The sequence below is a fragment of the Protobothrops mucrosquamatus genome, unplaced genomic scaffold (genome assembly GCF_001527695.2).
Source record: "Protobothrops mucrosquamatus isolate PMUCROS unplaced genomic scaffold, P.Mucros_1.0 scaffold1, whole genome shotgun sequence".
NCBI lineage: Eukaryota > Metazoa > Chordata > Lepidosauria > Squamata > Viperidae > Protobothrops > Protobothrops mucrosquamatus.
Genome location: NW_015386388.1, coordinates 3,963,544 through 3,989,013, shown reverse-complemented (window position 1 = coordinate 3,989,013; position 25,470 = coordinate 3,963,544). Strand labels below are relative to the sequence as shown.

Genomic DNA, 25,470 nt, shown 5'->3' with positions numbered 1-25,470 from the left:
CTCTGCTGTTAATCACGGAGGCAAATATCACACTGGCAGTTCCATATGTGTAGATGGAAGGGACAGCAGAGAAAAGGTTGATTGCACTGCGGCTGGGAAAGAGGGGAAAATATTTCTGGTATTCAAGAATAAATCTCCAAATGGGAAGGAAGAGTGATGCATTGTCAAAGGGTAAAAAGTTTTAAAATCCTTGAAAACAGGGCAATTTTTTTTAATACTGACATTGTTTAAAAATAATAAAGCCAATGGTCCAAATATTCCGAAGATTGCACCTCTTTGTATGTCTCGATGAAGTCTGTTCCTAAAGTTAATAGATGTATGAGGCAAAGGGTTGTACAAGTGAGCAAAGCAACAGTTTTAAAGTCCCCCAGCCAAAATGCTTCCAACCAAGATTCCATCTTTGAGAGCATGTTCCACATCCTTCTCTTCTATTTTCAGAAAGACCTGGTGGAAGAAAAACAAACATGAATCTGTTACTTGGACATAGCTGAGTATCCATGATTGCCCATGTGTACAATATCAAGATTAAACTTTAGGCATTGGTAATTTCTAACTTTCCCTTTAATCTATATAGAAGAAAAAAGTTCTGCTATCAAGTTGTCACTGAAGCATCCAACTTCCAGCATATGCTGATTTCCAACCACTTTACAAGAACAGAAATATTATAATTGTTACAAGAATCATCAATCTGCCATACAATTTCCACTGCCAGTTCCCATAGAGTTAACATTGAAAAAAGAGGGATAGAATGAAGAGAAGATTCTACCCAAATGCCTCAAATATCTGCATTCCCCTTTTCTCTAATTGCAAAAATTTAGATGAATACAAGCAGAAACAAGAAGTGGGGGAAGATAGATTATTAACCAGTTTTTTTAGTTGTGCAACTTCTCTATGGTTCAAAATCCACAACATTTCAAATCAGAATTATCTCCCATAGCAGAATTCCAAGCATTAGCATGAATTAATCACCACAATGTTGCACTTTAGCTTCCTCATTATAGAGTATTTAATTTACATTCCAGAAAGTACTAGGCTTTGGAAAAATAGGCAAATTTCAAGAAGGATAGAGCACAACTATGACAACCAATCAAATACATTGTGATATGTCTGAACTTCGGGCAGCTCTTCCAATATAGGCAAGAATGATTGATGTTACACATGCAGTTCCAACTGCTCTGGTGAGAAAGTAATTGAACTCTGTTTCCTCTTTGTTTATTGTTTCTACAGTTCTGCAAAGAACAGATATGAACAAAAAAAAAGTTGTACCCTGAGGAAGTGTCACAGAAACATAAGAAAGGAGGGCTGATACACCTATTCTGTTCATATAGCAAAGACATTTAAGATGGCTGCATCTAAAGAAAAAAAATTCCCAGGTGCAGCAGAGATCTTTCAGGCACTAAAGAACTCTAGATAGTACATTTTCCTAGGAAAGCCAAGACAAGAATCACTGGCCAATTTTTATCGCTCCCTGTTATCATCATTATTATAATAGAGTAAAAGCCAACCACTCAAAGGGTTTCCTCTAAAAAGCAATAGAGAATGGAAAATTTGTACATTAATCTTAGATCTTTCAGCCAAGGAAGAGCATGTGATTAAACTACTCTCCCAGCCAACACGGAGAAATACCTTAGACAGCCGTGCTTCTTTAGCCTTTTTGAGTCCTACAATGCCCCTTGATTCCAAAAGAGCTGAGAGTGAGAGGCATTCCGATTGGCCAACAGGTCCTACTTTCTGTTTCTGACAAATTCTGCTGTAAGCTTCATGCAGCTAGAAATAGGGAAGGTTTAATAAGTTCCAGTTATTATTATTCAATACAATAACACAGAGAGATTAGTAGATACAACAAAGCTCACTCATCCTAGCTTCATTTTGTTCCATTATTGTAGCTTTTAACTAAAATATGTTCTTTATAATCATAAGCCAAAGTGCCCAGCCAAAGCACTTGCTAACATAGTTCTATATTTGGTATAGTTACTATATTTTTACTTTTTAAAGAAAAGAGTGGCCATGGAAAGAGATTTAGAAATCCCTAATAAGATATATTGCAAAAAATTCAGTTTACGCTAAATCCCACTTAAGTATAATTTTACTAGAAACAGTGAACAAATAATTGCCCCAACTAGTTTCAGCATTTGTTCCTATGGAATAGAAGCACCTATAATTTTGGAGGAATTTGGAATTCAGGCAACTATATTGTTCTACTACAAAAATTCGGAACTATTGCATAGAACAAACTATTCCCTCCTCCACTTTTCAAATGCCATGAGAAGGTAATAGAATGGGAATAGTAGGTAATTTATATATAACTCATGTACTGTAGAGGTAGTGCTTAACTTACAATCATTTGTTCAAAGTTACATTGGCAATGACTTACAATTGATCCTCACACTTAGAACTATTACAGCATCTGCAAAGACATGTGACCAAAATCCAGGTGCTTGGCAACTGGCATGTGTTTATAACAGTTGCAGCACCCCGAGATCATGATTGTGATTTGCAACCTTCCCAGCCAGCCTCCAACAAGCAAAATCAATGAGAGAAAACGGATTTGCTTAATGACTGCATGATTTACTTAATGATTATAGTGATTTGCTTAACAATCATGGCAAAGAAGATTGTAAAATCAGGCCTGATTCATTTAACAACTGCCCTGCTTAGCAACATAAATTCTAGTCCTAATTGTGTTCATAGGACAAGGACTACTTGTATTGCACATAGTCCTATATTTCATGCAATTATTTTTCATTCAGACCAGGGAGGATTGGAGACATTATTTCCTAAGTAAACAGAGAATTATTATTTATTCTCAATATCTTTTTTTTTTTTTTTTAAAGGTACAGGATACGAAGAGGCAGAGAGTAGCAATCTTTTTTTTTTCTTCCTTTTTTTATTAAAAAATATGGAACGCTTCACGAATTTGCGTATCACTTTATTCTAGAACTTTCAGAATGCGAATTTTGCATAAAAATATTACATTAACCAATATTAAAATTATTTCACATTCATTCCTCATGAGATCCGGGTGAAGCAGAATGAAGCAGCACTAAATAAAAGTACTATAGGAGAGTAGCAATGAAGGATCAATACACTCACCTTTCCTAGGTTAATTTCTTTGATATTCTGTTGCTTGGCTAAGAGCAACAGAGAACAGACTAAAATCTTTTGTTGTAGTGGGAAGGAAGAAGCATCACCGTAACTGTTACCGGTTGCCATCCGGTCACCATATACATCAGAGATCACTTGGGAGACATGACGCAGGCCCACTTGTTTGGGCACTGCAGAGTCTGCAGCTGGTTTGGAATGAGATTTGATTGAGGACACAGGACTGGAATCAGCTGGTCAGAAAGTACAAGATGGAAAATCCATTATTCATATGTAAAAACTGCAACTTAACCCATGTAATTCTTGAAATGTACAAATGACACATATATGCATTTTGATTACTTTCTATCTCATTTGAAAAAATTCAGCAAGCCATATTTGGGATTCCCAGACACTGTCTCACTAAAGATCTAGACCTGCTTAATTTTACCAGCATTGTTGCATCGTGTGGTTTCAGATCATGCATTAGTCAAACATGCAGTGTTTGATTTTGATCAACCATGAAGAACCATGTTAAACATACTTCATCCAGTAGTCTATGCCATACTCTGCTTAAATCAGGTGGAATCAAGACGTTCACAATTACTCCCAGCTGTTAGTATTGATGATATGGCATCTTAATTCAAGAGTCAGTAAATAAACATGCATCAATGGAAAATATTAAGGGTCCAATTATCCTTGAATCTATTTGATCTTTTTAAAGTATCTAAAGAGATGTCACATCTAATGGCAGAGATTTTTATGATTTAACTCAGGGCTGCATTATTATTGGTCCTGAATGTCTCCACTTTTTGTTATCCATGAAAAGCCCCAAATACCAATGCTGTGCTTGAGGAAGGAAGCCAATTGCCAGTCATGATGAATGATTTTATATATCTCTAGCAGATCTCCCCTTATTCTCTTTCATTCTAAGCTAAACAGCATATGATGCTGTTTTTCTTAATCTGAGAGCAGCTCTAGCAGGTAAACATTTCCAATTGTCCCCTTTTCTAGTTCCAACTTTGCCTTTTTTGAGGTTTTGTTGAGATAACTGGTACCACATTATTCCAAGTAAAGTCTCAGTAGAGTTCTATATTAAAGCATTACCAACTTTACTTTCAATTATCTTCTTAATGAATCCTAACATGGAACTTGCCTTTTTCCACAGTAGCTATATATCAAACTGCCATTTGCACCAATTGCAAGATCCCTTTCCTGCTCAATCAAGTTGTATATCCAAATGGTTACAGCAAATGTTTTGGCAGGATTCCTCAGCAACACTAAGATGTGTGGATTTTGCATGCTGGCTAGGAAATTCTGGTAGTTAAAATCCATACACTGTAACATTGCTAAACTTTAAAAGTATTGGTTTAAAGTTCAAGATGGGTCAATACAAACCTCTATACACCACTATCACTGTTCATAAACCTTAAGATACAAATTTTTAGCCTGTATGTAGCTGTTTGGAAGAAGCATGCATGTAGTACTACTTCATATGTGCTTTTCTAATGTTCCTTACATTTAGGATCAGATATAGAAGAGAGGGAACAAGTTCAGTGTCTTCAACAGGGCCGTTTTTGTAATAGGGGAAGAGAAAATACATTTGTGTCAGCCAACTTTACAATCATTTCCATTCCCCCAGCATGATTTAAACTTTCTTTCTCGAAGAAATGGTGCCAAACTAGATCAGGAAAACACTTAAGGAAACCTAGTACTATTGCATAGAAGTACATGAGCTGCATAAAGTAGAGAATGAGAAAAATCTACTTACAGGCAGGCATTTGTTTAAGTATAGCTTGGGTCTTCACATCTGACTCCACAATTTCAACGGCCCTCCTAAAGATGAAGATAGTATTTTAGATCATGGTATTAGAACTTTATCCCCAATACAGCAATGTGCCACTCCAGATTGTCTCACATAATTGATGTGTTGACCAAACCACCATTCTAGCACATATGAAGGCATTCTGCCAAGATTCAGAAATCACTTCCAGCTGTTTCAGCTTAAGTGCAAAACAGACAAGTTACAACCAATTGTATTACTTACATTCCTTTAGCTGCCCACTTAATGTAGGGCATACAGGGAAGATATCTGCTGTTTGTTCTTGCTATCAGATCATAGCATCCATTACCATCACTTTAACACCCATCCAGCCTTAACTGGGATTTAAACAAGCTCAGAAGAAAAAACGTCCAACTCCAAAGCCAATTAGCACAAGAAGCTATCCCCCCTTATCTGGAGTATTTATTTATTTTAATGAGAAAGCGTAAACTCAATTCCTATTATCTAAAAAAATGGGGATTTTACACAAATGTGCAAATAGCTTATCAAATGCAATACAAAAAGGGAGTCACGGGAGGTCCAACAGCAGAATTAACTAAGCTCACAACAGGAAAGCTTCCTGCTGATGACATTTCATACACCAAGTCATTGTATTGTGATGCCTATGCAGTGTCTATAAACGTTAGGGATTTTCTTTTTCCTTTCTTTATAAATCTTGATTGCTTTCTCAAATGGTTATATCTTCTTCAAAGTGCCTTTTTTTGGTGCACCACTTTTAATAAAGTTGCACCAATAGTAGATTAAAGGAAGAGAACAGAATAAGGCAATCATAGATAGACTCTCAAAGGGATCCAAGTAAAGATTTTAAAAGGAACCTTCTAGAAGCTTACCATGTCTGCATCATTTTGGACAGAAGACTGACTTTCATGTAAAGCAACAGTAATGGCATGCCTCAGGCTTCTAGTTTATGTTTACATTATTTTATTCATTTATTTGCTGCCTATCTCACCTTGAGGTGACTCTAGGTAGCTTACAACATTAAACATTTTAGAATGGAGTGCTAAGCAGGTTTTGTTTCCCACTTTGGGGGATTCTAGGGGTAAAATAAATGCTTTGCATAAGACACCAATTAACTGCTTCAAAAACATTAGCCCTTATAAAAACAATGGGAAATTGGGCTTGCCCACTTTTCAAGGATAGCACTCAAAACAGGTCTGCAAAGTTGCCTTCTGATTCAATAGAGTAATTCATCTAGTCCACTGGTCAACTAGATGCTACCAAAAAGTCCAAGGACACAAGATAATATCCCATCTTTGCTATTGCCCTATTCATTGACCAGAACTTTGTAGAAGATACACTTAGTATATTTTTAGACATTTAAGTAGGCCCCACCTACTTAGTGTTTAATACATTGTATTATTTTATATATTTTTAAACTGCCCTGTAAAGAGGAGAGAAAGAGATACTTTTCCAATTTATGTGTCATTTTTGAACTCTTTAATGTCAATTCTCTTGACTTCCTTAACAACAGAAATCTATATGAAGCATGCAATAAGAGGCGTCTTTGATTTTCAGTACAAACAATGCTCATCTCCATATTCTGTCTGGATTTAGTTTCATGTGGCAGCAACATCTTGTGAACAAGGAAAGTTTATTACAGGGAGGTTCCACAGGGAAATTTAAAAAGTCAAGATGGTGGCTGCAATTGCACAATCAAAGCCCCACCCCTTTTTATGGAGCATGAAGATGGTCCCAGTCACCATCTTAATTTTCTAACCACCCACACTGCCCACAGATGCCTGAAGTCAATCATTTTTTACTACAGGGAAATAACAGCTTTAACAGATAATTATTTAAGGTTAAAGAATGATCCCTCTCTGACAACCTTTTTCATTTTAGCTACTCTTCTTTGAGTAAACAAATCTATTAAATAAATTGAACTGTCTACTTTTGTGATTATCCCTAACACGAGATTATCCTGTCAGTATTACCCTTGACATTTTTCAGAAATTGTCCTTAATTTTATTTTGGGTGGGGATAGACTGGGGTTACAACAGTCAATATGTTGCCAAATTCAGCTTTCACTTCAACTTTAGAAATATTCAAAGAAATAGAAATTGTGTGATCGGCACATGAGGTAGTGAGGATTTAAATTTTTACTTTGGTTAAGGGGCAAATATTTCACAGAAAAGTTACATTTTGGAAAGTTATATTTAAGATGAAAGAAATAGGATCGTTATAGGCTTTCTGGGAAGTGAAAACATTGTCAACAATGCAAAGCAAGTCTGCAGGGGGACTGCAGGGGGTGGTGATGCCCTCTGCTGCTGTAGGCCCCTCAATGGTTGCTGGACATGCTGGGCCTCCCTGATCTGCAAGCTCACTGGCTGTAGCTCTCCTGGCTCTCATTCCGTTCTCCCACCAGATGAAATTCAGAATTCTTTAAAAAAAACAACACCTGCATAAAAATCTGCTTCCAATTAGATTTGTTGTGAAAAGCTAGGCAAACATTTGACAAGTGTGATATACATTGAGATCCTCCTTCAAGAGCAGATGAGTTAAACAAGAATGGTTGATTGGGTTGCCTAAAATCCTGTGATTTGAAGAAAATCTTCAACCATTAAGAGACTGTTTAACAGCAAACTATTCAATTCTTCATTTTTAAAGAATTTCTTCTCACTTACTCCCTTTCTGTATCTATGTATTTCTACATAATTCCTCTCTTCTTTCCTATTACAGTTCCCATTTAAAAATAATAATAACAAAATTAAAAGCAACAGAAGAAATATAACCATTATTGCCATGACACAACCCACTTTAGCTAATTCATGAATTGATTTTGGGCTTGACCAACCAGCTGAAAGTCTAATAAAGTGCTATGGCATTTATTATTGGTACAAGAAACCTGTACCAGCCTAGCCTTCTCATAGTGAATGTTACTCTTACTTATACCAGTTCTTGATCTTGCCTTTTCACCTCAGTACTCTAAAGTAGCTCTCAAGTCACAAGGGAGAAACTGTGTAAGTATGCTATAATGAAAGAAGATCTAGTATAGCATGCATGGCCCATTAATGGGAATTCATTACTATCTTGCATGTTAATGAGATGAACGCTCTATTTGTTATATTGGAAGCAGTGCCAGAGGCAGATTTTGACCCTCTGTGCTAACCTATGTCTAATCTGGGCACCACATGGGTAGATGGAATCAGGATTTATTCTGTGTATAAGCTGACATTTATTCATAGCTAAACCAAAGCTTAAGTTTCAGATCCAAACGTTTGTTGACAATTCTGGAACAAAGAACTATTTTGAAATGGAACCAGGTATGTTTAAATTTTCATTAGTGAATTTGTTTAATAAAATTAAGTATTTTTTTTCTGACAATGCATCATACAGCTAAATAAAGCAAACAAAATACAGATAACAGAACAAAACCCAAAAACAAAACATAACCCCCCCCAAAAGCAAATTAAGCAAACAGCCTATCTTTCCTTCAACTAGAATGAACAAGTAAAGCTTTAGAATGGCATTCTTTAAGGTACCAAGATTGGTCTGAAAGCATTTGCTTAACTCAAATGCATAATGTCAGCTAGATGAGCATCAACTGTCTTTCACTGAATTGGTTTAACATAAACTTTAATTGTATTTCTGCTTCTTCTAAAGACTGCTTTAGGACCAATTAACTTTTAATGCTGATTTTGCGTTAGTATTAAAGTTATCATTGCCTCCTCTAGATCCTAAGTGTAAATTATTTTATGTTTACTGCTGTAGTTTTTAACTAAGAGAAATAAAATATAATCCAGTTAAGGAAAAACTCCTACAAGAATCTTCTGCATGAAAACGATGTATCAGGAAACTAAATTATAAAGGTCTTGTATATTAAAATCACTTTTAATGAACCTCCTCAAAGATGATAAAGGTAGATATCTAATGGAGTTCGAAAGGATTTGCATAGCTCAGGGGCTAGCAAAAGAAAAGGGGGCAGGATCAATAGTGAACTATATAAAACAGAAACATGTAGTAATATTTATTTGCATATAATATTTATTAGCATATCTGAATAATTTTTTTCAGGATCAAGACACAAGCTGTATAATTCAGCAAGGTCTCTGTGAACTCCTTAAATGAAATCAAATCAAAATATATTATATGGATCATGTGGCTTCACATTTTGACTCTTACTGTTAGAGGTCTCAAGAGGCCATTTTCCCTATAAAGATAAGGGAACAACCGCAGAACATTCCAGCAGCTTGGCTTACTCAAGACAGTCATCTGCAGCCTGTTCTCCTGGCCCTCTTAGAATGGCATCCTAGCACACATGCTTTGCTTCTGTACTTTTCTCACAGTCTGGATTAAGCTGCATGTGACTTTTGCTTTCGGTTATTGGGTTAACATATACTGTAATATGCTTTCTGTGCTTTTCAAATGCTGTAAATATCTAAACCCTAATGCAAAGATCTAGATTAGAATTCTCCCAAAGTGGCTGTGTGAAAACTCCACTGAGTTTCTATACTGTAAAATTCCCAAAATCTGCATTGCTCCTACCCTAACGACATTCAATTATCAAAGTTATTGAAGACCTGGCTTTTCTCCTAGACCTTGAGATAGGTTGATGGTTGAGCCCCTGTCTTCAGGACACCTATGATTTTTTAAATTGTAACGTTCTTACTTTTTTAACTCTAAGCCACCCAGAATCATTAGGACTTCTAAACTGACTGACATAAATAAATAAGTAAATGCATACATATTAAAGTAGGTGTATTTGCTCTGCGTTTGAGCAAACATAAAAAGGGACACCCAACAAATGTCTAACCGAGATCAAGGAAGATGGAAGACAACTCTGATAAACTCTCTTGTGAGGGAAAAGATAACATTTCCAAGCACCATAAAGATGTCTGCTTGAGAGCTGTTAATGAGAGCCTTTTGCAATCTAAATGTAATTAACCAATCTATAATCGCTGCAGGAGGACCAATTCCTCTCACCCTTCATAGGTAATGGGCTGTAAACATTTCCAGACATTAGCACAGCCAGGAGGCACCACCCTCCCCTATCGCACAAAGACAGGAGAGTTCTGACTCTCCCCCCTCTCAGGCAGGGGGACCAAACACCACAATAAAGCTTTAAATCACGTCCCACACCCAGTAATTAGCTTGGAATTTAGTTCACTATATATTTGTCACCTGCAGATGTCCAGTGCTTTGCGGGCATCCCCAGAGAAGGCAGAGACTTTTCTAGCACAGAACTGGATAGCAGCGTTGTCCAACACCTGCTCCCCTGACACCTAAAGGAATAAAGAAGAGAAAACATGGTAGTTAATAAAAGTAATGGTGTCCTACATTTTTGGAGAGAAAAAAGACGTGATCTGGCCATGTATAGGAAGCAATCCTTATACTTAGTTCAGAACCTCTCATTCTGCTCAAATTAATATCCTTAATCATTTAACTTCCTACCTTACTTTTTGCCATTAGGGATTAGCCCAACAAATTAACTAATGTGTTCTCTGCTGCAAAGAAACTGAAGGAGCTCCTAATATAGATATGTCAAACCTGCGATGTCACATGACGTCGCGTGACGTATTGGGATTGTTTTGCCATTGCTGGCAATGGGGTGGGCGCGGCTTCTGTGTGACGCGTCTGATCCAGGGGTCGGCAGTTTGACACCCCTGTCCTAATGCAAAGCAAAGGATGCTGAGAAATTCAAATAACAGTTCTCCAAGTGACATCAAAGATAAATGCAGCTTATTCCTTCTATAAGATGTTTAGGGCCAAGACAGTAATTTTTGAACCAGGCCGCTGAGATATTACCTTCTTCAAGCGTTCCTGGAGAATAGAAGCCAGCTGATCTTTGCTGTATGGGGGAAAGTTTAGCAGCTGTGGCCTGCACATAGGTCGGGTCTGCAGGCGAGGTAGGATGCGATCAGTGAGATCCAAAGCATTAGCTATTCCTACCAAACAAACAAACAAATCTCGTTTATATCCAACAAACAAACATTCCATCCTACCCATAGCTTCTTTAATAATTGAAAGAATCTTTCTTTTAAAACACTGGAGCAACCATACTTTTACAGTACTTATCTGGTACCTGCTATTGTGAGCTATGTACAACTCACCTCTAATGCCATCTTTATTGGTTCTAAGTAAATGCACAAGTAAGTTCAGAAGGAAAGTATTTCCTATTTTCTCAACACCCTACTTTGTGCTTTTTATTTTGCACAATGAAAAGTTTGTTAAATTTAGGGCTTGGATAGATGGTCCTACATGCTGCATTGAGGACTGGCCTAGTTAGTTCCTATTTCCCTTAGAATGCTATATATCTTTCAGATAAGCAATTAATTAAAGATTCTTCTACTTAGCAGATCAGTGGGAATGCACAATTCTAACAGAGGGAGAGACAGAATATAATCACAGATCCACATTCTCTGAAAATCTTCTATTCTTTCTGCTTCTAACTTAAGTATATCTTTTTCTTTCCTTTCCAGTAGTTGAGAAGGAAGGTGGCATGAACTATAACAGCACAGTTAAGCAAGAGTCAACATGGACAAGTAGCAGAAGAAAGGCACTGAAATCAATAGTGGGCAAAATTAGACTTTGGAAAATACCCAGCACTTGGCTAGGCATTCCCCCCCCCCCCCAAAAAAAGTATAGTAACACTCTTCTTCTTAAACTATCAAGCTAAAGCTTTAACATCTCTAATACTCACCAATGAGAATGAGCCGAGAGTTGGGAAGGGAAGGCCACTCAAATATTGTATAGAGAACATCTTGTCCCTTGCTATCCAACTGATCCATCTCATCTAATACAACCAAACTGCAAGGATGAAAAACATCAAGACTGAGTACTACCTTCCCAGAGAAAAGAATATGCAAATGTAACAATAAACAAAGAATAAAACATTCAAATTATTTTAACAAAATATCCTTTAGCTGCAGGTAGTACCTTTAGATAATGAGTGGACTGAGGTACTTGCAAGGTTCCCAACTTCCAGAAAATTGAATAAAATGTTTTTTGTTTTAAAAAGCACATAGTTTAGTATATAAGCCCATGGATTCATAAATATTCTAGGAAAATCCACTAGATCAGACATGTCAAACTCACGACGTCACGTGATGTTGCGCGACGTATCGGAACTTTCCCCCCATTGCCAGTAACGGGGTGGGCGCGGTTTCCTTGTGATGCGTCCAGCCCACAGGCCGGCAGTTTGACACCCCTGCACTAGATCATAAAATGTTGCTGCTTAATATCAATTAAGAAAAATAAGTTATACTCTGAGATTTTATTCTGGATAAAGAAACTGAACTGTCATTTGAATAAAATATGGTTATATAAGGGCAAAGGAATTGGCTTGACTAATTATATTCACTAGGCTTTTGAGGATAACAAAATACAAGATTCAGTGGAAAGGTCTTCTATTGAATGCTGTGTGGCCAACAGGTTAAATATTGGGAACCCTCTGATCCACTAGCTTCTTGCCTGAATTGTTACAGGCTGCTTCAAAACTCATCACTCTAATTTCCTTGCTTTGGGAAAATTCAAACCAAGGTAATACCATCTGAAATAATTCAAGAGTTCATTGTTTTCAAGCAAAAATTTGTCTGAATTAGTTCATATACAACACAGTGTGTTTTCAGAGTCAAGACCTGATTCAATGTTTAGTTTCAGCCTGCTTAACAGTCTGTGGTGAAAACGATTTTACATGAACATTATTAATAGTGCTTACATTTATTGAAACATAAAACCTCTGCACTGGTCTGGTGAACCATTAATTTAGTCTGTCTTTGGAGATCAATGGCTTTGGAAGAATTTGTGAATGCTCTGGAGAATTTTCTAGCTATTGGTGCTGGCAGTTCTCCTGACTGATATGTGGGTGTGGAGCTGGATAGCTGCCATGGCTAATCCCAAATATCCTCCTCTGGGAACAGAACTCCACTCTTTGATTTTCCAATAAGCTTGAAGTACTAGGAAAATAATTAGATAGTGTTCTCGCAATTGGCACTGATCCTGAAAGGTCAGACTGTTAGCAATGGTCAGGAATGCCTCTGCCCAGCCCCATTTTCAATTGTTGCACCATCTGTGCTTTCAACTGTGATTTGTGTTTTAATTACCTCTTATTTACATCACTTAACACTGTGACCTTCATAAGTATTCAAAACTGTAACTGACATATAATATTGCAGTTAGATTGCTTTGGGGAGTATGTTTTTATAGTATAAAAAGTGGAGCAATGAATTTGCTCTAACAGCTCGAACAACCTACTATTGGAGCAAATTCACTGACTTCAAGTTTTTATGAGTAAAATGCAAGATGCAAGTTTTGCCCTATGAAAGGACAAGATACTTGAAGGACTGCCTCCTTCCATATATACCTGCTTGTTATTTTCATTATTCATTGGGGGGGGGGGGAAAGGTGCAATCAAAAGCTTTTATGTTACTCCTTGACATCTCTGGGTAAAGTAGAAGAAAAAATTGGTTTAAAGAATAGTGACCGCATTTAGAAACTTTCAGGTTCATCACATTTTTTAAAAGGTAGGGCAGAAATCTGTCATGTTGTGCTAGACAAACCAACAATCTGGTTAAAAAAGGCATCTTATTTCTATCCCACATCTAAAAATGTATGGTTATAGGTTATGTGAAAAAAGACCTCTTCAGCAATATGACCCATATTGTGGAAGTCTCTCTTTAAAAAGGTAGTATTTTATTTTCTGTTACCCTTTTCAGAATTATGATAAAGGCAGTTCTTAGATTTTCAATGCTATAGAATCCTAGCTATTTAATCTAAATTTAATTGCGTAATTTTTTGCTTGTTTCTTAGCTTATAGCATATTTTAATTGATCTCTTTATTTTATACCATCTCCAGCATTTTAATAAATTCATTTCCAGAGAAGTTATTCTCTCAAACTCATAAATTGAAGATTGTATTATATAGGAAACAATTATTTCTCCCAACAGTCTCTCCAAGACTGTTTTAAAAGCTGGTTCTAAAAAATCTGGGTCAGTATATTTTTCAAAATTAACTAAAACAACAATATATATATATATTTAAAACAAAGGCAAAAATAAAAGTTTCAATGTATCAAGCGCTGCATCCACTCATTTAATGCTAATCAAGGGCAAGCCCTGAATGATTGAGGCTTAGATATAGTCCTGAGAATAAATTCATAGCACACCTTCAAAACATCTGGTCAAAATACTTAGGCTCTGTGAGTTGAACAACTCTCCCAAGTACCAATCAGCCTACGTGAGGATAATTATAATAATTATATTATATATATCTCCATTATTAGAGATCCTACTGTTCAGCATTTATTTCTACAATGCTTTCCCTGGGTTCAATTGTTATTACTACAATAATAATGCTGTCAAATGGCTTAATCTGAGAAAAAAATCCAATTTCCATGGACCAATTAGTTCAGTTTATTAAATCTTGAACATACTTAAATAACTAAATATATTTACAGGGAGGAATTATAGGGAGAAGACAATAGGAAAGGTATGTAATTCTCCTATAAAGATTACTCTAACCCAGTGATGGCGAACCTTTTAGAGACTGAGTGCCCAAACTGCAACCCAAAACCCACTTATTTATTGCCGGGTGCCAGGTGGGTGTGGCTGTGGCGGTCATGGCAGATTGGGTGGGTGTGACCAAGGTGGGCGTGATCACTTCAATGTTGCTCGTGAGGAGGGACGCCTGTGGGGGCCGGGCAGGGTTGGGGGAGATCCAGGGGATCTCTGGCAGGTGGGACGGTGGGCAGGAGGCTCGTCCTGTGGGGTGAGACAAGGCAGGGCGGGGGTGCCATTGTCACAGGGCAAGGTGAGGCAGGGGCCGAGGCGGCTGCTGCCTGATACCATTGGCCCCTGCACACAGAAGCCAGCAAGCGCATGGGTGCTGGGATGCATCCAGCCATGTGGGACCTTGGCGAGTTAGTGGGCGGCTGGTTGAAGAGGGACAGTTGCCATCTCCGGGGCACGGCGAGCGTGCCCACAGAGAGGGCTCTGAGTGCCGCCTCTGGCATGCGTGCCATAGGTTCGCCACCACTGCTCTAACCCCAGAACATTTCATTCAAATTATTATTAGCCAGACTAGTCCATCTCTGGTGAGAAAATGCCATTTGCTCACTGGAGTTTGGCAAGCTACTTTTTTCTGTGAAGCAAACAGGGATTCTGTGATGCTCTCATATAAATTAGAATCCCAAAACAACCAAATATGCTGTTTTTCCATACACAGCATAAATTCATGACTAATCCCATCCCTATTTCCAATTGATAATTTAAAAAAAAAAAAACTTCTCCCATAAAAAATCTTATACTCACGCCATCGATGCACTTTCTGATGTCAACCGTTTCTCCAGCTTTCTGATGACATCACCTTTGGCTGCTTTGGCAGCTCCAGCCAGGCCCAACTGTTCAGCAATTGCTGGGAAGACAGCTTGGGAGCTCCTTAAGGCCATGCAATTTAAGACTGTGATCTGAATCCCAGTGAGTTCTGTCTGTAAGGAAGGCGGAAAAGTTTGATCACTACCTAGACTAGTGATGGCGAACCTTTTAGAGACCGAGTGCCCAAATTGCAACCCATCGGATGATGGGTGGGTGTGGCCCATTGGGTGGGTGTGGCCCATTGGGTGGGCATAGCTGCGGTGGTAACGGCAACTGGGTGGGACTAAAAATTTCAATCAATCAATTCCAACTTTGTGATATCTTTTTTTCCCCCGCAAGAAGTTGAAATTGATTGAGAAATAAAGAGAACACACAACTGTTCTCTTTATTTAAACTGCAACATCCTAAATATTTTAGGAAAAGCCTCCTGTTCACAAAGTCTTCCTTTGAGAAAGAAACATGCGACAAGCCATAAATAAAGCCATAAAAATACTCAATTGCATTAAATAGGCAATACGTACAGTATATTTTATTCCTCCTGCTCATGATCAAATCAATAAAATTTATCTGAGAGGCTTAAACAAAAAATGAATTTAAAATATTGATATTCTATGTAATATAATTAAATATAACAATATTTAATTTTATTTATATTTATATAATTTATATATATTCAATTATATAATATTCTATATATAATTAAATATAATAGAAAATGAATTTAGAATAGAGTTTATTCTAGAATATAATTTATTATTTTAGAATATTAATCAATGGAACAGCTTCCCTCCTAGAGTTGTGGGTGCTCCATTGCTGGAAGTTTTCAAGAAAAGACTGGACAACCATTTGTTCAGGATGGTATAAGGATTCCTGTCTTGGGAGGCGGTTGGACTGGAAGATCTCCAAGATCTCTTCCAGCCCTATGCTTCTATACAACTACACTATCAAGGCTAACAAGTTACACATGATTTTTGCTCTTTGCATGGCTGGTAAAGTCCAGGGAGCCTTTTTTTCAGCTCCTAGACATTAGAAGGGGAGGCAAAGAACAAATAATTGTTTCCCTATTATTAACAGTAAAACAAGGGGTATTAACCTTCGCCATCAATCCTCCAATTTGAATGGAATGCATGTTGCAGTCCCATACAGTTAGTCTTTGACTTATGACCACAATTGAGCACAAAATTTCCGATGCTAAGCAAGCTTTTTAAAATGAATTTTGCCCTATTTTACGACTTTTCTTGCCATAGTTAAATGAATCACTGAAGTTAAGTTACTAACATGATTGTTAAGTGAATCTGGCTTTCTCATTGACTTTGCTTGTCAGAAGGGCACAAAAGGTGATCATATGACCCCAGGACACTGCAACTGTCATGCCAATTGCTAAATGTCTGAATTTTGATCATGTGACCTTGAGGATGCTGCAATGGTCATGAAAAATAGTCATAAGTTACTTTTTTCAGTGCCATTGTAATTTCAAACCGTTACAAGAGTGGTTGTAAGTCAAGGACTACTTGTGATCACACTACTATTAATCTGAATTGTTGAGCAAAGACCAATCTCAATCTCTCTCTCTCTGTTATCTATTTATCACATCCATCGAATACCACACCTAAGTGACTAAGTAGTTTAGAATAAAACATAAAAAGAGGTATAAAAGCACAAATACAGCAGAGTTAAAACTGAGTTAAGAACAAAGTTAAAATAAGATATTACAAGTTAAAAAAGGCAGACAGCACATCCTCACATTACCAGCCACCCATATCATATCATATCATTCTTCAATCTCCATGTCAATTGGCAAAGCCAGGTCTTAACACTATATTGAAAGGCCAGAAAAGTAGAGGCCGGTCTTACCTTTGGGATAAATAAGTGTAAATTGCTATTTTTTATTTACGCAAATACAAACATTGCATTCAATCATGTTTTGTGTCGTTTAGGACTCAAAATTGACAGCATACAGGTAAACTTTGATTTAGCGACCATTCAAAATTATAAAAATCCCCACAAAAGGTAGTTACAACCAACTGCAGGAATGTTGCAGCCCCTCCCCCTCCCCCATCTCTGCCACCCATCAAGTTTCCCCAGGCCTCAAATGACTATCACAATAACATTACCAGCAACACAGCAGGCAATAATTGTTCAAGCACTCTGTTTCAAAGAAAGATCTCAAGAACATTTAATACCCATGGTCAAATCCAGCAGTTACCTTCAAATCCAGCAAGGCTCTGTTGAGGCAAGCAGTTTTCCCAGTGCCAGGGGCTCCAGATATATAAAGACTTCCAGGCCTCTTCCTGCAGACATGTTCCAAGAGGAATTGTTGCAGGACACCTGATTCTTTTTCCCTTGCAAGCAATTGGTCTGGAACAGCTGTATGAAGAAGACTCTTTGCCTGCTGATAACAGGTGCCTGCATTAAAATAAACAGCTACCATAAAACAAAAACATGTCTTGACACAGTAGATGACAGCATTCTGATTTCTAGAAAAAGAAATTATAATAGGTAAAGTTTTGCTACTAAATTAGTTGTATATACTTTTAACTGAGTTCTTGTTAATGATGAAATAGATTGTTCAATTACACATTCTTATCAGATTAAGCAAAATAAATATTGCATTTTATCTTTCATATTATTAATATATTATCTTGACTTTCTAACACTGTCTGCAGCTGTAAAATCGGTGACATATGATTCCATAAATAAATATGGTCAATGAGGAAGAGTAATTGGTTGCATGCCCAGCAAATTCATTCTAACTTTTGGTGAAGTGAATTTAGGCCTTGTGGATACCTTATGCTTTTGGGGAACTCTTTATAAACACCAAAATAAAATGGCTACCATAATGACCTGGGGAAAAAAAAATCACACAAATTATTATTACAACATTAGCTGTACCCGGCCACGCGTTGCTGTGGTTCAGAGTCTGGTTAAATGGAAAAGAAAAGAGAAAGCGCACGTTTGTAATATGTTTAATTTCACAATGCTTGTGGGTATACAATATTTTTTGTTGTTCCATTGTCTGTGCAGATATAGATATAAATCGTAGCGTGTGTTGCTTTTACGTCCAACAGATGGTGCTGGTTTTCAAAAAAGCATGTTTTTACCTGTCACAGGTTTGACATCTATAATAGTAGGTATATAAAAACACGCGCGTATTCGAATGCAACGTTGTGTCAAAATTTCAAAGCAATCGGTGAAGAACTTTCGGAGATTTAAGATTTTGAACAAACGAACATTTACATTTTTATTTATATATAAGATTGTAATGTATTTTTTTAAAAAAATGTGTTAGAAAATAACAAAGAAAATATGTTTATACATTAAATCTTCTTTACCTTATCAAAATGTCCTTTTCCAAATAGAATTTTCCATTTTTTTTCTAGGGATACTTTTCATAAATAGGAAGATTAATAGTAAATTGTTTTCTTCCATATATAATACCAATATCAATACTAATATAAAGCTCTAAAATTCAATCCCCTCAAAACAACTTCTCCCATTCTAATAACCCATTTCTTCTGTTTCACACTTACCAATCCATGCACATACATAACCACTTCTAATTCGTCCACCATATGCATATCCTTTTTTCCTAGTTTTAATTTGCTGGCTCCTCAGTTCCCTTCAAGCCACCCATTAAAAAAATCTTCCTTTTATACTTTATTCTCCTGTTGTTTTCAACCTTTCAAAGTAGTCTACCTATTTCAGCTTGGAAAAGTATTCTTTTTGTTACTATTTTCACAGTAGTTCCTTTATTTCCTTTTATTTTTGGTGAGATAGCTGGAAAGCAGGATTTTCATCCCACCTTTTTTCTTTTTCTGAGAATGCTCAGGTCCACAAAGGAGTCAGAAAAATATTGGCAAAGGAAAAGCAGGATGATGGATTGGTTACAGGTCAAAAAGAACTCATTTTTTAGCCAGCCAAGGAAAAGAATACTTAATAATTCAAACAAAATTTAGAAATATCATTTTGGAAGCACCCAGTGCTTTGGCAGATGTTAATGGAATGTCCCTTAGGAACACATTATTGGTGACCAAGAGTAGCAGACTTAATTTCAAGTCTTCTAGCAATCACATCTGAACTACAAAGCAGAAGATTCAAATAAATTCATTCAACTATAGTTTTTAACAGAAATTCAAATCTTTTTCACAGTATTGTATTAGCTCCTAAATAAAATCACCTTCAAATTTCATTTACTTTGTGATAGAGTCATGCTTAGCCTTCCCATTCTATACAATAACAGAAATTATATGCTAATATTAGTATTGTATTTATTTTTTGTAAAACATTTGCACTGAATTTGTACTGATGTTTGCTGTCTTTTGCTTTTATCATAGTGGGTGATTGCCCATTCTTGGTTTTTGCTGGTTTTTTTTAAAATTGTTAACAATCTCAAGTCACCTTTTTGAGATAGGCAGCTATATAAATGGAATTACTAAATAAAGAAATAAAATAATATAGAGCTGAAGGAATTTTTTTTGATACTAAAGTTACTGGAAAAGACAAATTGAAACAATAGGTCCTAGCTGTCCATCCTTGTTACATACCTTCTGGCTTAAACAGTTGAGTTCGTACTCGCTGTTTTTTAAGAGAGTAACACTGCATAGTAGTAGGTGTTTCTTGGCTCCTTTGTACTGGAGACTGAACCAAACTGCTGCACTTGGTGGGAGTCCTGGAGACTGAATGTTCACTGAAGAGTAAAGTCCGGACCCTGGGGGAAGTTGCTGGAAAGCTGTTTTCTTTTTTACTCTGTTTAGTTGGGGTACAAGGTAACAAGTGGGCAACATTGCAGAGATTGTCATCACCTAGAGGAAACAAAGAGGTATCTAGTGTAGAAATTAATAGGTGAAATTCAGACATCTACACAAAGTGACTTCTTTAAAATGTTGTCCTTTTATTCAAAGTCTCATTTTGAGACACTCAAGCCTTTTAAAAAAATACTATCTCAGAGGTAATGGGTGGAGTTTCAAGGAAACCTTTTGTTGTGAACTTTTTAATGATTCGCTCTTATTAATTCATTAGTTGGTAATCTCTTGCAATAGTAAAGTTCAAAACACTTGGATTTGTAATTTTTAAAAGTTGAAACTCAATTCTTTGTAATTAAGTCTATTTATAGAAATGTCATTAGAACTAATTTTCTCCAGTATTGTCCAAGAGATTTGTTAATTCATTTTGCATAAATTAGTTTCCTAATTTTTAGTTGAGTAACAAAGAGTTAGCTAGAAGAGCAAGCCATTCTGTTATAATCATTAGGATACAGGACTAGGATATGCAAGATACAGGTTCAACTTCATACTCAAATACAAAAATTCATTGAGTATCTTTGGGCCAGTATGCTCCTCTCTGTCTAACAGGATTATTATGGTAGGGGGAAAATGGAGGTGGGAACTATGCATATACTCTTAAGCTCCAGGAGGAAAAATGGAACATAAATCTAACAAATCTTAATAGTTGTAAACATTAATCAGAGGATATTTAGCATTTTTATTTCATATGTGCTTAAATCTATACACAGTACAAGACCTAACATTCCCCACAAAAATAACTGTGTCATAGCCTGTGCCTTTATAGACTTAGAATGCCAAAGAATTGAATAGGCAAGTTTAATTCAGTGCATAATTTGTCTAATCTCACCATTCAATTTGGCAAAATCATAGTATTTTTAATATTCAACTTTGAATATTTTGGGTTCATATATTTTGGAAATTTTCCATTTATAAGTAATTATATGTGGTCCTCAACTTACGACAATTGAGCCCAAAATTTATGTTGCTAAGTAAGAAATGTGTTAAGTGAGCTTCGCCCCATTTTATTACTTTTCTTGTCACATTTGTTAAGTGAATCACTGCAGTTGTTAAATTAATAACAGTTATTAAGTGAATCTGGTTTCCCATTGAGTTTGCTTGTCAGAAGGTTGCAAAAGGGGATCACATGACCCCAGGACACTGCAACCATCATAAATATGAACCAAGTGTCAAGCATCCAAATGTAAATCACATGACATCTGCAACAGTCATAAGTCATTTTTTTCAGCGCCATTGTAATTTTAAACGGTCACTAAATGAATAGTTGTAAGTCAAGGACTACCTGCAGTTTGTCAACCCTTTCTATTACTTTAATTTTAAAGAAAATGATTTTTAAGATAATGATTCAACATTATGCTAGGATATTTGGGAAGTATAAGAAAAGACAACTTACCTATGCGTTTGCGGGGACTGAGAGGCAAGACCTGTTTTGGCGAATATGACAAAGAGACTGGTAATGTTGCTGAATCTAGATGGGAACCCTTCTTTTTCTCCAATGATTTCTGAAGTGTCCTAACTGATTTTCGCTTTGGAAAGTCTATAGTCTTCTGGCTCTGGGACTGTGACCTGGTACCGGGCATGATGAACATACTAGAACCAAACATAGAAAAAAAAAAAGTATTCAAACTAAACTTGTCTTAATTCAAACAAGTGTCAAACCTGGCTACTTGAAAGGGAGACCAGAATGAAACCTCAAGAGTAGACTGAGAAATTAAAAAACAATCCTAGAAGACAGCGATCAACCATTTCCATACTGTTACCAGTAAAAGTACATTGATATATCCAAGGAATCACCAGTGATTTTGCATGAGTTTTGGGGATCTTTATTTTTGTCCCACTCTTCTGAGCGTATCTTGGTTCTCAAGTTTAATTACAATTATTTTGCACCCAAAGTTTGTTTCTTCATCCCTTGTTTGCTTATCCTTTCCTTATTCTTTACTTCCTTTGTAATGTTAAATGTAATAAAATCCTAAACATTATCAGAAAACATGCACTCATCCTAGCTTTAAATTTTGATTGATGCCAACTTATTAAATCTATCAATCACAAAGATGCATAACATGTCCCATTGCTTGTTCAAGCTCTAGTGTTGAAATACTTCCAAATATGGTTTCATACAAATATATCCGCTACTAGACAGCATGAGTTAAATGAAAAATAGCAAGAAAAATTTCTCCCATTTTAATTCTGATCTTTAAACCATTGAAGCAGCAGTTTGGTTTCAGAATAGTTCTGGATGCTAACACTTGGACTTTCAAAATAAACTTTTAAAACTCTCAATTCTCCAATATATATTTTTACCCAGACATTAAAACCGTTAAATGAAGCCTTTTCACAAAGGAAATGAGATGGGCCTCTAAAGGGGCACAGCTTTTTCTGTGGTAGCAATCCATTTATGGAATTTCCTTCCAAGAGTAGTTCAATTGACATCCACACTGATATTATTTTTTGCACCAGATGAAGGCCTTTTTATTTTCTCACGCTAATTAATTTTGGTCCCCCTTGCAACTATTTGGTCTGTATTATGCCTATATTTTGAATTTTATTGTTCACGTTTTTATTATTTTAGTGTTTTATTGTAAATCCAGAGCTTTGGCTGTTGGGCAGTTTTAAAAATTCGTATTCTCCGGATCACCCCCCCCCCCTCTATCTATAGCCAACATGGTCTTTGCCTCGGATGTTGCAACAACATGCCCTGAGGCCATCTAGCTAAGTAAGGCTTACTTTTTCACGGAAGAAGTTGCATGAGGGAACGGGCAACTAGCCTCTTCCTATCCCACGATATATTTTTTTTTATTTTGGATCGCCCTCCCCAAATCGCTGCCACTTAGACGGAAAGGAAGCGCAGACATGCCAGGCGTTTACTGAGAAAGGTATCGGCTTCAATGGCGCGTGTTCCTTAGCGCGGCCTTCTCCATTATGCCCTCTCCGTTCTACCACGCCTTCTATCTTTTCTGACAGAATTATCCCCAAACCCAGTATTTAAAAAAAAATGCTATGAAACGGGAACTACCGTCCAATATATCGGGCGCGGGCTCGCTGGCAGCATATTCAGGTTTTAAATCTTGCGCTGGACAGCTGATTCTTTCCCGCATATAAAAAGTTCCCCTCCTCAATCTCTATACCTCCCTTTCCTGACTGCCCCGAGATCCAGTACCCACCACAAACCGAATTCTTGGGAGCTTGTCGAGTTAGGACACCGGATCACGCTCGTCGTTCGCTCACCTCTTCCCGATTCACTGGCAGAATTTCTCCTCGCGCGCTCTAGCCGTTCGGTCCTGCCAATTGGTTATTCCGAGCGGTGCTGCTCCTTGCCAACCAATCGCCACTCTTCGCGCCGAACGCATATTTCCATTGGCCCTGCCCCTTCTACGCCACTCTCCCCTTCCTGCCGCTCAATTTATCTACCCCCCCTCTTCTTTCACATTAAAAAAAAAATAGTGCAGTACAGCACTACACTACTTATCTAGGAGGATCTTCCTTCCCGGATAAGATAGCAGAAGCGAGCTGCCTTTTACTGAATGCAAAACTTGCCACTTAGCAAACAGAACTACATTTCCCATCGAACCTTGCTGCAAAATGAAAGGGAAGCAGCTAGCGCGCTCAGCGCAATTTTTTTCTAGAGGGGAAGGAGAATGCTCATACAAGCCACGGGAGGTGAATTTTTGCGGGTTGCGAATTCTGTAAATTGCAGTGCAAAGATCTGGAAGGCTGGGGAAACTATCGAGTGTTTCCACTTGGAAGTAAAAATGGAAATTGTAGCAGAGCAGAGACAATGCTCTCCAGACGTTTAGAACTACAATTCCCATACAATATGTGAGCAAACTGGCTAATTTATTATTTATGACAGCTGTAGTCCAAAGCATCTGGGAAGAACTAAATTGATGACACGACTTTTTACAGCCTATAGATAGTTCTTGGCTAATATATCTGTATACATTTCAGCCTTTAGTACCACATAATCTTTCAAATGTAACAGCATATACTATTTTCACCAATTGCCTAATTTTATACATGAGTTCCATAGGTTATGTAAATCTATTTTCAGATTAGATCAGATTCAAATTTTAGAGTAGCAAGTGCTAAATGTTTTAATCATGATACCTGTCATAGTTTGATAGGAAACAAATAGGATTTGTTTGCAACTCCTTCTCTTCCAGATGTGTCAAAACACTCCTGAAAATAATTTAAAAATATGGGTTTCATTGGGAAATTCATTGTATAGGTAGTCCTCATGTAACAATCATTAACTGAGACCAATAATCTCATCATTAAGCAGCATTAAGTGAATCAAACAATCACACCTATGAATGTCAGTTTCACTGTTAATTGTTAAAACAAATCACCTGCAATCATTAAGCATGGTATCCCATGTCCACAACTTTCAACTTCCTACTGACTTCCCAATTGATTTTGCTGGGCGGAATCTGACTGGAAATGTTACAAATGGCAATCAGCTGACCATGGGATGCTGTGATAGCTGTAAGCTTGAGGACTGGTTGTAAATCTACTTTTTCAGCACTATTATAAGTTAGAATGGTCACAAAATGAGGCAGTAGTTAATTGAGGTCTATCTATACCAGGGGTTCCCAACCAGGGGTGCAAGACGATATTCCAGGGGGTGCAAAAACTTGGGTTTTCAAAATTATAGTGTATATGCATAATTCATTGCCGTTATTCCAAACTTTTGTAAGGGGTGCGAGAATATATCAGAAGCATTTTAGGGGTGCGGGGTATAGAAAAGTTTGAGAGCTGCTGATCTATACAATAAAGGAAGTTATCACTTCCTTTCCTACAGCAAACTTTCTTCAAAAAAAGGGGCAGGAGGAAAAGGGGAGTACTATGGCCTACCTGCATTTGACAATTCAGTCAGAAAAATACATGAAAATAAATCATAGCAAAAATTGTACTCTAGGTTATATTAGAAATTGCTCAATGCAAAGAATTATTAGTTTGCTCTTCTTTGTTTCCTCAAAAGTCTCCAAAAGCAGGTTGTGTGAATTTCTTGTGGACTGATTTGTGAAATCTCAAATAACGCTGGGTCAATATAATGGGATATAAATAAAAATACTTGACATATTCAATGCTAGATATTAGTGACATGTGCTTAAACAGAGAACAAATCGCAGAAACAATATTTGTATTTGATTAATTTATTAGATCATGGACACAGACTCACTTCTGCATCAGTCAATGCAGCTACAATTTTAATAAGAGACAGCACCACTTCCTGTGGTCAGATACAGTGTCTTATGAAGTAGTGAAATATTAAAAGAGGCAGCATTATCAAACATAGCTACTAGGGAATAAAAGTAGTGTTCTTTTCTCTCTCCCAAAATCAGCCTTTCAATATATACTATCTTCACAGGCTATTCTCATCTCAACTATAGGGAACATGATTGATCTGCATGTTGAAACTAAGATGGTTGATTAATG

General features: G+C 36.9%; 1 protein-coding gene across 1 annotated transcript; it reads right to left on the bottom strand.

Moving 5' to 3' along the window:
* Positions 1-357: 357 nt before the first annotated feature.
* On the bottom strand, positions 358-23,266 carry CDC6 (cell division cycle 6). The gene is made up of 12 exons (XM_015832274.1): positions 23,260-23,266; positions 21,428-21,624; positions 19,777-20,034; positions 17,439-17,638; positions 15,170-15,345; positions 11,562-11,668; positions 10,667-10,806; positions 10,043-10,143; positions 4,853-4,917; positions 3,094-3,335; positions 1,627-1,767; positions 358-444 (listed from the first exon to the last, which is right to left on the bottom strand). Exons 2-12 carry the CDS (start codon positions 21,621-21,623, stop codon positions 358-360), a joined length of 1,713 nt encoding a protein of 570 aa, XP_015687760.1. The 5' UTR covers position 21,624; positions 23,260-23,266.
* Positions 23,267-25,470: the final 2,204 nt, after the last annotated feature.

Excerpts from the sequence above, each read along its gene's own strand:
- CDC6 (XM_015832274.1), bottom strand. The coding sequence starts at position 21,623 with ATGTTCATCATGCCCGGTACCAGGTCACAGTCCCAGAGCCAGAAGACT. Across the intron at positions 20,035-21,427 it reads CAGTCCCCGCAAACGCATAG|GTGATGACAATCTCTGCAAT; the intron begins GTAAGTTGTCTT and ends TGTTTCCTCTAG. Across the intron at positions 10,807-11,561 it reads CTCTCGGCTCATTCTCATTG|GAATAGCTAATGCTTTGGAT; the intron begins GTGAGTATTAGA and ends TTTGTTTGGTAG.